Below are 15428 nucleotides of genomic sequence, written 5' to 3'. Positions count from 1 at the left end.
ACCTGTTCAGGTGAGTTTCAGCTCTGAAACACCTGTCCAGGTGAGTTTCAGCTCTGAAACACCTGTTCAGGTGAGTTTCAGCTCTGCTCTGAAACACCTGTTCAGGTGAGTTTCAGCTCTGAAACACCTGTCCAGGTGAGTTTCAGCTCTGAAACACCTGTTCAGGTGAGTTTCAGCTCTGAAACACCTGTTCAGGTGAGTTTCAGCTCTGAAACACCTGTTCAGGTGAGTTTCAGCTCTGAAACACCTGTTCAGGTGAGTTTCAGCTCTGAAACACCTGTCCAGGTGAGTTTCAGCTCCTAAAGCACCTGTTCAGGTGAGTTTCAGCTCTGAAACACCTGTCCAGGTGAGTTTCAGCTCTGAAACACCTGTTCAGGTGAGTTTCAGCTCTGAAACACCTGTTCAGGTGAGTTTCAGCTCTGAAACACCTGTTCAGGTGAGTTTCAGCTCTGAAACACCTGTCCAGGTGAGATTCAGCTCTGAAACACCTGTTCAGGTGAGTTTCAGCTGCTCTGAAACACCTGTTCAGGTGAGAAGGAGCTAATAGTTAACATCCACCAAAAGGACCTGAAACTCCTCACAGACCAGGAAACCAGAGACCCCCCAGACCTGGTCCAGACCCCCAGATCCCCAGACCTGGTCCAGACCCCCCAGAACAGACCCGGTCCGGGGGATTATGATTATCATAAGGGGCTGGAGCTCAGACCCCCAGACCCCCAGACCTGGGGCCTCATTTATAAAGGAGTGTGTAGAATTCAAACTAAAAGTGCACGTAAACCCAAAAGCCTAAAATGGCGGGCGCAAAAAAAAATCCTGATTTATGAAACCGCGTGCACGCAATGTTCTCTTTATAAATCACAGTCCAGCTGGAAGGTTGTGCAGGTGAATTCTCCTCATATCCCGCCCTCTACACGCCCACTTTTTACCTTAAATGGGCAATGCAAAGTAGTTTATAACTGTATTTACATATGAATGATCCTACTGAGCATGTGCAGCGCCACCTGCAGCCTGTTTGGGCGTCAGGATGAATGAGACGTGTCGAGCCACCGGGACACTAAATTACACGGAGACTGAGATGGAGATGTTGTGGATGAGGTGGAGGCAGGAAAACCACATTATTTGGTGGTCACAGTAAAAGTATAAATAGTATATAAATAGTATTAAATAAAGCAAGTGAAAATAAAACGGCGTGAGGCGCAAGGGCGCAATTTCCACTGGAACAGGGGGGACATGCCCCCTCCACTTTTCAAACTCAAGCTTTTGTCTCTTCCCCCCTTTTTTTTACAGTTTAAGAACTAACGGTAGGCTCAGCCTGTAATTGCAAATCATCAAGACACTCTGTGCGAAGATGAGACGGGATCCCGCTCCCCCTCCTCTCCTCAGAGCTGCTCAAGGCTGATTTATGGTTCAGCGTTAAATCAACGCAGAGCCTACGGCGTAGGGTACGCAGCCCGCGCACCATACAGGGCGTGTCGCCGCGTAGGCTCTTCGTCGATTTAACGCGGAACCATTATTTAGGCATAATTAGGCTTAACTAGTGTGTGCGCGTGTGACAGACATGCATGGGACGATTGTGAAATACGGAATAAACTGTTTTTATATAAATTTTAATTCCCAATTACGTAACAATTCCGTATTTCAGGGCCCGGTGGTGAGCCCACTCACCGCGGCTGCAGCTCCAGCAGCAGCAGCAGTACCAGCAGCACCAGAGTCATGACTGACGCTGAGCTTCACAGGGACACGATCAGCTCTATTTTATTATAAGTCTGATATATGTTGTGATATGTGATGACATTATTAAGGCCCCGTTTACACGGAGCAAAAAACAGAGGAGTTTTCATGCGTTTTGGCCGTTCGTTTACACGAAAACGAAGCTCAAAGCCCCCAAAAACGATCATTTCTAAAAACTCTGGCCAAAGTGGAGATTTTCAAAAACTCCGTTTTCACGTTTGCTTGTAAACGGAGGAAAACGGAGGAAAACAGAGATTTAGGCTTCAGAACGTCACATTATGCAACAGAAATGTCACCAGCGTCATGAGTGACACCTGTGTTTACAATTAGTTTGTAACCTTCAATATTTTATTTTATTTTACCTTATTTACCTTAATATTCTAAAGTCACACTTAAAAGTAACTCCACTTCTCTGTCACTCCAAACCAAAGACTCTCGTTCCGTCTTGGAAGTAACTGCAGTCCAGGCTGATTTATGGTTCCGCGTTACACCAACGCAGAGCTACGGCGTAGGCTACGCGGCGACGCCACCGTACGCAGGCTACGCTGTCGATTTAACGCGGAACCATATTATTCAGGCTTCACACGTGTTGATGTGTTGATGTTTTTTTCCAGGATTCTGATTGGCTAGCATGACTTTATCTTCTCGTTACACTGCCCCCTGTAGGTTTGGCTGCTCATAGCACCTTAATAGCGTTTTCATGCGGGCTCGTGTAAACGAGGATATTTTTGAAAACGTAGAGGGGAAAATATCCGTTTTTGTAAATACCCGGCTACGTGTAAACGTGGCCTAAGAGTATGACATGAATCTGGCTTCATTTCACCACCTCACAGCCTGCGTCGCCAGTTCCCCGTGTCTTAAGTTCCTACGGGAGGGTCCGGGTTGCTGTAGGGAAACGCAGATGTTTCGGTTCGTTTTTTCTCTTTAAATCCAAACCTTCGCGTAGAAGGTGGTGCAACTTTCAAGCTCTGTTTTGTGCGCAAGCGAGCTTTATAAATGAGGCCCCTGGTCCAGAGCCCCAGACCTGGTCCAGACCCCCAGACCTGGTCCAGAATCCCCCAGACCTGGTCCAGGCCCGGTCTGGGGGATTCTGGATTATCATAAAGGGGCCGTCTCAGACAGACAGCGAATTGTCCTGCAGCTTCAGCTTCATCTGCAGCTTCAGCTTCATCTGCAGCTTCTTTCATCAACGGTTCATTCACAGACGGAGGTCAAAGGTCAAAGGTCATCACCCCACCCCCCCCATGTAAACATGTCCAGTCATGCTAATGCTCATGCTAATCAGCTGCTGCTGCTTTAAACACTAGCGCTAGCATCGCTAACCTCCCACCACCAACAGAGAGACCTCAGAACCAGAACCAGAACCAGAAGAATGAACCGTCTGAGTCTGATGAATTTAAGATTTACATAAATGTTTATTACAACTGTAGTCGCTGTAGTCTCCAGGACGTTTCCAGAGACCAGAACCAGGACCAGGACCAGGACCAGGACCAGGACCAGGACCAGGACCAGAACCAGAACCAGAAGAATGACCCGTCTGAGTCTGATGAATTTAAGATTTACATAAATGTTTATTACAACTGTAGTCGCCTCCAGGACGTTTCCAGAGACCAGGGGCCTCATCTATAAAGCTTGCTTGCGCAGAAAAAGCGCCTGAAAGTTGCGGAAGCACCTTCTACGCAAATCCTCGGATCTAAAAAGAAAAAACTAACCGAAAAATCTGCGTATCTTTACGGCAACTCGGACCCTCCCGTAAGAATTTACTTAAGACACGGGGAACTGGCGACGCAGGCTGTGAGGTGGTGAAATGAAGCCAGATTCATGTCATACTCTTAATAATGTCATCACATATCACAACATATATCAGACTTATAATAAAATAGTGCTGATAACGGAGCAGGCGGCGGGGGGGGCGGGGGGGGATGACTGCCGCTCCGAGCCCACTACTCCACGCCGAAGAGGAAAAAAGAAAGTGTTCTGATTAAAATAAGGAAAGTTGGACTATATAACAATTACGTTCATAAGGATAAAGTTTAAAAAAAATAAAAATTAAAGAAATAGTTCCTTCTCGCCGTGTGTGTCTGCCTGTCATGCACGGGTACGTGCGCGCATGTGGTGTTTACTGGTTCTGCGTTACACCAACGCAGAGCCTACCCCGTAGGGTCCAGTGCAGGCTCTGCGTTGGTATAACGCAGAACCATAAATCAGCCTTAAGCAGCTCTGAGGGGAGACGGGAGGGAGGAGGGGGAGTGGGTCCCGTCCCGTCTTTGCATCGCCCTCACTCGCTTTATTTTATTGTATACTATTTATATACTTATTCTAACTTTTACTGTGACCACCAAATAATGTCGTTTTCCTTTCCTCCACATCATCCACAACATCTCCATCTCAGTCTCCGTGAAAGTCAGTGTCACGGTGACTCGACACGTCTCATTCATTCTGACGCCAAAACAGACTGCAGGTGGCGCTGCACATGCTCAGTAGATCATTCATATGCAACAACATACCATTTATGGTGTAATGTGGGCGTGTAGAGGGCGGGATATGAGGAGAATTCACCTGCCAACCTTCCAGCTGGACTGTGATTTATAAAGAGAACATTGCGTGCAAGTGTGCTGCACAGGGTTTTATAAATCCGGATTTTTTTTTGCACCCGCCATTTTCGGCTTTTGGGTGTACGTGCACTTTTGTTTGAATCCTATGCACTCTTTTATAAATGAGGCCCCTGGAGATGACTCAGCAATTATTACATCAACAACGGCAGGAATAACTCCCCTTAAAGAGGAAACCTGGACCTGGTCCTGGACCTGGTCCTGGTCCTGGTCCTGGACCTGGACCAGGACCAGGACCAGGTCCTGGTCCTGGTCCTGGTCCTGGTCCTGGTCCTGGTCCTGGTCCTGGTCCTGGACCTGGTCCTGGTCCTGGACCAGGACCTGGACCTGGACCAGGACCTGGACCTGAACTTGGACTCTCCTGCTGGAGAGCAGCCGGTAGAGCAGGAGGAAAATGTTCATCGATCAACATCAATGAACTTTAATGAACGTTAATGAAAGTTAATCAACGTTGGTGAACGTTAATCAATGTTAATGAACATTGGTGAACGCTGATAAACGTTGACGAATATTGATAAAAATGAATCAACGTTGGTGAACATCGATGAGCGTTAATGAATGTTGATTGACGTCGGTGAACGCTGTGCTGAACGTTAGTGAACGCTGTGCTGAACGTTAGTGAACGCTGTGCTGAACGTTGGTGAACGCTGTGCTGAACGTTGGTGAACGTTGGTGAACATTGGTGAACGTTGGTGAACGCTGTGCTGAACGTTGGTGAACGCTGTGCTGAACGTTGGTGAACGCTGTGCTGAACGTTGGTGAACGTTGGTGAACGCTGTGCTGAACGTTGGTGAACGTTGGTGAACGCTGTGCTGAACGTTGGTGAACGTTGGTGAACGCTGTGCTGAACGTTGGTGAACGTTGGTGAACGCTGTGCTGAACGTTGGTGAACGCTGTGCTGAACGTTGGTGAACGCTGTGCTGAACGTTGGTGAACGCTGTGCTGAACGTTGGTAAACGCTGATAAACATTGACGAATATTGATAAAAATGAATCAACGTTGGTGAACATCGATGAGCGTTAACGAATGTTGATTGACGTCGGTGAACGCTGTGCTGAACGTTAGTGAACGCTGTGCTGAACGTTGGTGAACGTTGGTGAACATTGGTGAACGCTGGTGAACGTTGCTGAACAGTGTTGGGCAAGTTACATCCAAAATATAATACATTATATATTACTAGTTACTGTCATTTGAAAGTAATTAGTTACATTACAATATTACTATATCTGAATTGTAATGCGTTACACTACTTGTGTATTACTTTTGAGTTACTTTCAACAAAATAGCAAAAAAAGATAAATCTTGTCCCACTGGCAGATTTTTCTACTTATTTCAAGTGAAAATTTACTTGAAACAGGTGAAAATTGTCAAATAAGTTGTTTTTCTGGTGTTATTTTTCTGGTGATGACTCTAAATGTTGAAATAGCAGTAAAACCACATTCATTGATGAAATGACATAAGGGATGGAAAGGAGGGATGGCAGTTTTACAGGGGGGATGATTTGGACCGTTTTTATTTCAGGGGGGATGATTTGGACTGTTTTTATTTCAGGGGGGGATGATTTGGACCGTTTTTATTTCAGGGGGGGATGATTTGGACCGTTTTTATTTCAGGGGGGATGATTTGGACCGTTTTTATTTCAGGGGGGGGTGATTTGGACCGTTTTTATTTCAGGGGGGATGATTTGGACCGTTTTAATTTCAGGGGGGATGATTTGGACCGTTTTAATTTCAGGGGGGATGATTTGGACCGTTTTTATTTCAGGGGGGGATGATTTGGACTGTTTTTATTTCAGGGGGGATGATTTGGACCGTTTTTATTTCAGGGGGGATGATTTGGACTGTTTTTATTTCGGGGGGGGGATGATTTGGACCGTTTTAATTTCAGGGGGGGTGCCATCACATCACCCCTCATCCCCCCTCAACTCGAATACTGCTCACACGGAAACTCAGAACTTCTTCATAAATAACTCCCAGAGAGAAAAAAAACACCAGCAAGCTAACAAACAAACCAATAAAGCTCTCAGAGTTAACAAAACGAACCAGCAATCAACTACTCGCAGCTGTTTTAACCTCTCCTCCTGATGGGCTGCAGGTGTGGTTTAAGGCTGATTTATGGTTCCGCGTTACACCAACGCAGGCCATACGCCGTGGGTTACGCGAACTACTGCGTACCCTACGGCGAAAGCTCTGCGTCGATTTAACGCGGAACCATAAATCCGCTCTCACAGCGCGACTGACTGTGAGCCCGGCTCGTGCAGCTCCTCGCCGCGCGCAGCTCCTCGCCGACTCCGCGCTCATATTTAATAAATGTATAAAGCCCATATATTAATACAGCCTCACTTGGCCGAGCCCTAACGCTGAGACCATGGTAGATTTAAGTTACACGCGGACACGCCGCACTGTTGACTTTTCCCTGCCGGCTCTGCTCACTAACAGTCCCCACACAAACAGTGTCCAGCGGCGCTACGTTCCGCCGCGCCGCGTTCCCAACGCTTTTTTCTGTTGTCGGGATGTCTCGCGGACGCGGTGTTGGTGAATTCTTTAAAAAACAACAGCTAAACGGGTTAAAATGCGTTGTAACGCGCGTTACTTAGATTGTAACGAGTAAAATATTACCGAAAATTTATTAGTAATGCGTTATATTACTGCGTTACAGCAAATAGTAATACATTACTGTAATTGCGTTACTTTTGTAACGCGTTACCCCCAACACTGTTGCTGAACGTTAATGAACGTTAGTGAACGCTGTGCTGAACGTTGGTGAACGCTGTGCTGAACGTTAGTGAACGTTGGTGAACGCTGGTGAACGCTGTGCTGAACGTTGGTGAACGCTGTGCTGAACGTTAGTGAACGCTGTGCTGAACGTTAGTGAACGTTGGTGAACGCTGTGCTGAACGTTGGTGAACGCTGTGCTGAACGTTGGTGAACGCTGTGCTGAACGTTGGTGAACGCTGTGCTGAACGTTGGTGAACGCTGTGCTGAACGTTGGTGAACGTTGGTGAACGCTGTGCTGAACGTTGGTGAACGCTGTGCTGAACGTTGGGGAACGCTGTTGAACGTTAGTGAACGTTAATGAGCGTTGGTGAATGATGAATGCAGGTGAACGTTGGTGAACGTTTATGAACATTGATCAAAGTTAATCAACGTTAGTGAACGTTAGTGAACGGGTTGAACGCTGGTGAACGTTGCTGAACGTTAGTGAACGTTGGTGAACGTTAGTGAACGTTGGTGAACGCTGTGCTGAACGTTAGTGAACGTTAGTGAACGTTAACGTTAGTGAACGTTAGTGAACGTTGGTGAACGTTAGTGAACGTTAGTGAACGTTAACGTTAGTGAACGTTAGTGAACGTTAGTGAACGTTGGTGAACGTTGGTGAACGTTAGTGAACGCTGGTGAACGTTAGTGAACGTTAGTGAACGTTAATGAATGTTACTGAACGTTAGTGAACGTTAATGAGCGTTGGTGAATGATGAATGCAGGTGAACGTTGGTGAACGTTTATGAACATTGATCAAAGTTAATGAACGTTAGTGAACGTTGGTGAACGTTAGTGAACGTTGGTGAACGCTAATGAACGTTAGTGAACGTTGTGCTGCCTGACGCTGCTTATCTTAGCATCAGCTTCACTTCCTGTCTCCAGCTTTGAAGCTGCAGGACACACAGGACTGTTTACATCCACTTCCTGTCCATTTCCTGTCCGGACTCATCCTAGCTGGGACGTAGCGACGCTTAGCTGCTCTGAACACCAGTGGAAACACAACAACCGCTAAAACTCCTTTCTGACTCTTTTAATGAACATAATCTTTGAAATCTCTTTCTCTTCATGTCCCACATCTTCAACTCCGTCAAGATTCAACACAAACCCAGCAGCAGATTAACATCTCTGGCCATTTATAAGATCTAAGTGTATTTTGTTGATCATGTAGAGATGAACCCAGCTGACCTTTAGCAGGAAATAGTGATGATGATTAAACTACAGACCTCCGTCAGCTGCTAGTGACGCGCTAGCAGCATCTTTATGGGCGCTGGCCATCGTTAGCCATCGTTAGCCATGGTTAGCCATCGTTAGCCATGGTTAGCCATCGTTAGCCATGGTTAGCCATAGTTAGCCATGGTTAGCCATGGTTAGCCATCGTTAGCCATCATTAGCCATCATTAGCCATCGTTAGCCATCGTTAGCCATCGTTAGCCATCGTTAGCCATCATTAGCCATCATTAGCCATCGTTTGCCATGGTTAGCCATCGTTAGCCATCGTTAGCCATCGTTAGCCATCGTTAGCTATCGTTAGCCATCATTAGCCATTGTTAGCTATCATTAGCTATCATTAGCAATACCATTTAATGACGAGTCTGTACACACATCGCACCAATACCACGGTACAATTCAACACTACTAGATTTATGTCTGAGTAAATGTAAATAAAGTCAACTAGAACTGTTATAGATAATAAAACGGTGCTTCCTCCATGCTGGAGGTTCAGGGAGGTTCCTGTTGATACTTGGAGCTAACAAGCTTAACTTTTGAGTAAAAGTGGGGTGTTTGCAGCAGAAAACCATTAGCTGTTTTATCCTTGAGTTGTTCACACATGATGACCTGACAGGCGGCGGGTTGCTCCTCTGATCTGGTACCAAACACTCCGTAGATGTTTAAGTCGTCATAGTTTAATAATATCTCATTACTATTTTAGGGGGTTAATTGTTGATGTGTACTGGAAACATCGCCACCCCACCCAACCCCCCCCCCCCCAAACATACCCATCCACAGTGAAACAGAAAAAAATAACAAAGTACAACACAATCTTAGGATAGGAGGACAACAAAGGTCAAGAGGTTTATAATAAACATCAGAATTCAGGTCATTCGGCTTCAACATCACAAGGTTTGCTGCTCCACCCTGGACAGACCCTGACCTTTCACACACGAAGACAAAACCAAATCCAAAGCCTTTCTGGACTTGAACATACAGCACACTCATAACATACAAATAAAAGTACACAGGAAACCTTCAATCAACGACCAACATCTTCTCTGGAAATCGGAACATCCCACGATGCACCAACGGTCCGTCGTCAGAACATGAATGCTCAGCAATAATCACAGAGCACCGGAGGAACAACACATGCAACCCTGAGAAGATGCCAGGATCCAACAACACAACCCTGAGAAGATGCCAGGATCCAACAACACAACCCTGAGAAGATGCCAGGATCCAACAACACAACCCTGAGAAGATGCCAGGATCCAACAACACATCCAACCCTGAGAAGATGCCAGGATCCAACAACACATCCAACCCTGAGAAGATGCCAGGATCCAACAACACAACCCTGAGAAGATGCCAGGATCCAACAACACATGCAACCCTGAGAAGATGCCAGGATCCAACAACACATCCAACCCTGAGAAGATGCCAGGATCCAACAACACAACCCTGAGAAGATGCCAGGATCCACACTGGTCGATAACCAAAGGAGCAGCACAGGTGAGAACAGATCTCCTCCAGCAGAGATCAGAACTTCCTCCAGCAGAGATCAGAACTTCCTCCAGCAGAGATCAGAACAGAGATCAGAACTTCAGATCAGATCTTCCTCAGCTCTCGGGGGAGTGAAACTCCGTCACGCTGCAGGAATGCTGAGCTTGTTTTGGACACATGAAAGGGAGAGAAAGATCTACCGCATCTAAACAGACCATTACCGGGTCTAAACGGGTCTAAACGGGTCTAAACGGGTCTCTGGGGAACTCAGAGGAAATGAGGAGGAGGAGGAAGGATGATAGAGGGACACAGACACACGGTGTTGTTCCAGTCCTGGAACCCGTTGGTGGTCCTGGTTCAGGTCCTGGTGGTCCTGGTGGTTCAGGTCCAGGTGGTTCTGGTGGTCCTGGAACCTGGTCTCTCTTAGAAACCAGTCCTGGAACCAGAAACCTGCCGTCCTCAGGTTCCAGGTTTCCTGCTTCAACACCTGAAGCAGGTGAGCAGCTCTACACAGAAACTGATCAGATCTGCACAGAAACTGATCAGATCTGCACAGAAACTGATCAGATCTGCACAGAAACTGATCAGATCTGCACAGAAACTGATCAGATCTGCACAGAAACTGATCAGATCTGCACAGAAACTGATCAGGGGTCTCATCTATAAAGCTTGCTTGCGCACAAAAAGCGCCTGAAAGATGTGCAAGCACCTTCTACGCAAAGCCTCGGATCTAAAAAGAAAAAACTAACCGAAAAATCTGTGTATCCCTACGGCAACCCTGACCCTCCCGTAGGAACTTAAGATACGGGGAACTGGCGACGCAGACGGTGAGGTGGTGAAATGAAGCCAGATTCATGTCATACTCTTAATAATGTCATCACATATCAGACTATAATAAAATAGCGCTGATCGTGTCCCTCTGTGTGTGAAGCTCAGTCAGTCAGGACTCTGGTGCTGCTGCTGCCGCCGCGGTGCTAGGACACGCCGGGAACCTCCTTCACCCACCGCGAAAACCGTAGAGTGACTGAGGACAGAACAAATGAGGGGCTTCGTAGAGCGTTTAGGGGCTCTACGGAGCCCCTAAAGGGACACAGATTTTTTTTAATATATATAATGAGTTTTACGCACACGTGAAACCTTTACGTGCGGGTGTAAGCCTAAATTATGGTTCCGCGTTAAAACGACGCAGAGCCTACGCCGTAGGGTCTGCGTTGGTGTAACGCGGAACCATAAATCAGCCTGAGCAGCTCTGAGGGGAGGATGGAGTGTCTTGAGGATTTGCAATTACAGGCTGAGCCTACCGTTAGTTTTTAAACTGTAAAAAGTGGGGGGGACAAAAACATGATTTTGAAAAGTGGTGGGGACATGTCCCCCCTGTCCCCACTGTTGCGCCGGGGCACTCACGGGGTTTAGCGCAGCAACGGCGTGCTGCCACTCACTCGCTTTATTTAATACTATTTATATACTTTTTCTACTTTTACTGTGACCACCAAATAATGTGGTTTTCCTGGTGGTTTTCCCTGGTGGTTTTCCTGGTGGTTTTCCTGGTGGTTTTCCTGTCCTCCACCTCATCCACAACATCTCCATCTCAGTCTCCGTGAAATTCAGTGTCACGGTGGCTCGACACGTCTCATTCATCCTGAAGCCAAACAGACTGCAGGTGGCGCTGCACATGCTCAGCAGCTCATTCATATGCAAATGCTACTTTGCATTGTCCATTTATGGTAAAAAGTGGGCGTGTAGAGGGCGGGATATGAGGAGAATTCACCTGCGCAACCTTCCAGCTGGACTGTGATTTATAAAGAGAACATTGCGTGCAAGTGTGCGTGCACACGGTTTCATAAATCAGGATTTTTTTTTGCGCCCGCCATTTTAGGCTTTTGGCTTTACGTGCACTTTTAGTTTGAATTCTACGCACTCTTTTATAAATGAGTCCCAAGGTCTTTACAGAAACTGATGAGGATCATTCATGAATACGAGGCTGATAAACACAGAGTCCTGGACTCTTTTTCAAAACCAGTCAGAAGCAGATTCAGAATAAAATCCTTTTGAAAGCAGTTAATCGTTTCCTTGTGTTGGTTCCTGTAGAGACGTTAGTTCCTGTAGAGACGTTAGTTCCTGTAGAGATGTTAGTTCCTGTAGAGATGTTAGTTCCTGTAGAGACGTTAGTTCCTGTAGAGACATTAGTTCCTGTAGAGACATTAGTTCCTGTAGAGACGTTAGTTCCTGTAGAGACATTAGTTCCTGTAGAGACATTAGTTCCTGTAGAGACATTAGTTCCTGTAGAGACGTTAGTTCCTGTAGAGACATTAGTTCCTGTAGAGACATTAGTTCCTGTAGAGACGTTAGTTCCTGTAGAGACGTTAGTTCTAGGAACTCTAAACAGTTCCAGGATCCTAGTTCTGGAAACTACAACAGTTCCAGCATCTCAACCTCTGAGGTTCATCATGTTTACGGTGATGAAGAGGAACCTTTAAGAGGAACCTTTACGGTGATGAAGAGGAACTTTACGGTGATGAAGAGGAACTTTACGGTGATGAAGAGGAACTTTACGGTGATGAAGAGGAACTTTACGGTGATGAAGAGTTTCCTACCTTTCTGTTTGTCCATGTCTGCAGTTTCAGCTCCAGGATCATCTGAGGAAGAAGAAGACAAGTCTTCCTCTCTGGACCGGTCTGGACCAGTCTGGACCAGTCTGGACCAGTCTGGACCGGTCTGGACCAGTCTGGACCGGTGGTCTGGACTGAACCGGTCTACGGTCCAGCAGGTCTGAGGTCTGAGCCGGTCTACGGTCCAGCAGGTCTCTGCAGCAGTGGGAGGTCTGGTCCTGCCCTGCAGGTCTCTGTCTGAACTGGTCTCTGCAGCAGTGGGAGGTCTGGTCCTGCAGGTCTGAGGTCCAGCAGGTCTCTGCAGCAGTGGGAGGTCTGGTCCTGCAGGTCTGAGGTCTGAACTGGTCTCTGCAGCAGTGGGAGGTCTGGTCCTGCAGGTCTGAGGTCTGAACTGGTCTACGGTCCTGCAGGTCTGAGGTCCAGCAGGTCTCTGCAGCAGTGGGAGGTCTGGTCCTGCAGGTCTGAGGTCTGAACTGGTCTCTGCAGCAGTGGGAGGTCTGGTGGGAGGTCTGGTTCTGCCGGTATGAGGTCTCAGTCCCGCCCCCTGTGACCTCAGAGAGGAGGAGGATCAAAACTCCCTCATGATGATGATGATGATGAAGAGGGGGCGGAACAGAAACAACAGAAACAACAGAAACAACAGAAACAACAGAAACAACAGAAACAACAGAAACAACAGAAACAACAGAAACAACAGAAACAACAGAAACAACAGAAACAACAGAAACAACAGAAACAACAGAAACAACAGAAACAACAGAAACAACAGACCCTCACATCCCAGACCCAGACCCAGACCCTCAGATCCCAGACCCTCAGATCCCAGACCCAGATCCCAGACCCAGACCCAGACCCCCTCAGATCCCAGACCCAGATCCCAGACCCAGACCCAGACCCCCTCAGATCCCAGACCCAGACCCTCAGATCCCAGACCCAGACCCAGACCCAGACCCAGACCCAGACCCCCTCAGACCCTCAGACCCAGACCCCCTCAGACCCAGACCCAGACCCTCAGATCCCAGACCCAGACCCAGACCCCCTTCAGACCCAGACCCCCTTCAGACCCTCAGATCCCAGACCCAGACCCAGACCCCCTCAGACCCTCAGATCCCAGACCCAGACCCCCTTCAGACCTCCAGACCCCCTTCAGACCTCCAGACCCAGACCCCCCTCAGACCCAGACCCAGACCCAGACCCAGACCCCCTTCACATCCCAGACCCAGACCCCCTCAGACCTCCAGACCCCCTTCAGACCTCCAGACCCCCTTCAGACCTTTCTCTGAGACTGAGTGATGAGCTTCATCTCTATGTGGGGGTTTTTTGCTCTGCAGCGCCCCCCAGAGGAGAGGAGATGAACAACAACCCTCAATAAAAGGGAAATAGAGGATAATTATCAACAACAACCCTCAATAAAAGGGAAATAGAGGATAATTATCAACAACAACCCTCAATAAAAGGGAAAATAGAGGATAATTCTCATAAACTAAACTCGCTACGGAGGAACTTTAAAATGAGTAAATAATGTCGGGGCTGTGGGGGGTCATGGTGGGGGGGTTATTAGTCTGATCAATAACTTTACTGGGGATTATATCTGATCAATAACTTTACTGGGGATTATATCTGATCAATAACTTTACTGGGGATTATATCTAATCAATAACTTTACTGGGGATTATATCTGATGATCACCTGACAGAAAGAAAGAAAGAAAGAAAGAAAGAAAGAAAGAAAGAAAGAAAGAAAGAAAGAAAGAAAGAAAGAAAGAAAGAAAGAAAGAAAGAAAGAAAGAAAGAAAGAAAGAAAATCAATAAGGAAATAAATCAAATAAATGAATAAACCAACCGTCCTGTTACTGTTTCCTACTCCAGTGCATTAACCTGTTTCTCTGAAAGTGCATTAACCTGTTTCTCTGAAAGTGCATTAACCTTCTCCCTCTAAACACCACTGGTATTTTTGCACATGTATATATTACCCGTTTTTTGGGTTTAGTATTTCCTTTGTACATTGCTCATTTTTTAATATTTTATATTGCTCTTTTTTAATGATTTAGCTATTTATTGTTTTTTTTCTTTTTCTTTTTTAGGATATACTTTTTTTTTATACCTTTTCACACTTTCGTGTGTATTTTGTAAAATTGTTGAGCGTGTGTGTGTTTTGCTGCTGCACAATTGAATTTCTCTGAGGGATCAATAAAGTTTATTCTCTTCTTACTGTTGCTGTTTTTTTTGTTTTTTGTATAGTTTATTTAAAAGAATTATCACAAAACAGTATACAAATAAAATACAGAACATGTGCAAGGGGTGATGTTTGTTATTCAAGAAGATTAAACATATAACACAAGTCTACGGTTTTAATAGCCTTTTCATTTGTTGATTTTAGGATTAATTTCAAGTAAAGTTCCATTTCTTTCTGGAAAACAAAAAAGCAAGGGGTTTTCTTTGAAAATGTACTCTTATGAATATAAAATTTGGCTACTCCTGCTGTTGTTGCTGCTGCTGCTGCTCGTGTCGTCGCCAGAGGGCGGTGGTGCAGCCAAGTCTCGCGATGTTTCCAGTTCCTGCCGCCAGGGGGCGGTGGCGCAGCCAAGTCTCGCGATGTTTCAATGTTCTCGCGATGCTTTTTTTAAACATGTAAATATCTTTTTATTAGAAAATATTTTAAATGTTTATATGAGGAAACATTTTCTAAAATTAAAATACCCTTAATATCTGTATAATCCGGTTATATTTTGGCAAATTATTTAGAATAATACACTTTATCATGATTAAATGATGTAAAATAATATTTTCTTCGTGTTTTTTGTTTTTTTTTTTAAACAAGAAAAACACAATTTATACAAACTGCTAGTAGAGGAAATATAATATAATAAAAAAGAACATTTGGGAGGTTTCATGAACCGCGATGTTTCCAGTCGCCGCCGTTTTATAATACATCCCTGGTCGCCGCTAGGGAGCGGCGACTGGAAACATCGCGAGACTTTGCTGCTCCACCGCCGCCAGGGG

At 46.0% G+C, this 15428-nt stretch overlaps 1 protein-coding gene across 1 annotated transcript in view; it reads right to left on the bottom strand.

Moving 5' to 3' along the window:
- si:dkey-220o5.5 (actin filament-associated protein 1-like 2) overlaps nucleotides 1–13729 on the bottom strand; it is an 82614-nt gene extending 68885 nt beyond the window's left edge. Inside the window, exons 1-2 of the mRNA XM_061729738.1 lie at nucleotides 13700–13729; nucleotides 12412–12970 (exon numbers count right to left, since the gene is read on the bottom strand). Coding sequence (XP_061585722.1) covers nucleotides 12412–12970; nucleotides 13700–13729 — 589 coding nt within the window. The remainder of the gene's footprint in view (nucleotides 1–12411; nucleotides 12971–13699) is intronic.
- Nucleotides 13730–15428: the final 1699 nt, after the last annotated feature.

This window comes from Cololabis saira, chromosome 9, assembly GCF_033807715.1.
Source record: "Cololabis saira isolate AMF1-May2022 chromosome 9, fColSai1.1, whole genome shotgun sequence".
NCBI lineage: Eukaryota > Metazoa > Chordata > Actinopteri > Beloniformes > Belonidae > Cololabis > Cololabis saira.
Note: the sequence above shows the minus strand (reverse complement) of the source record. Positions and strands in the feature narration are given on the sequence as shown.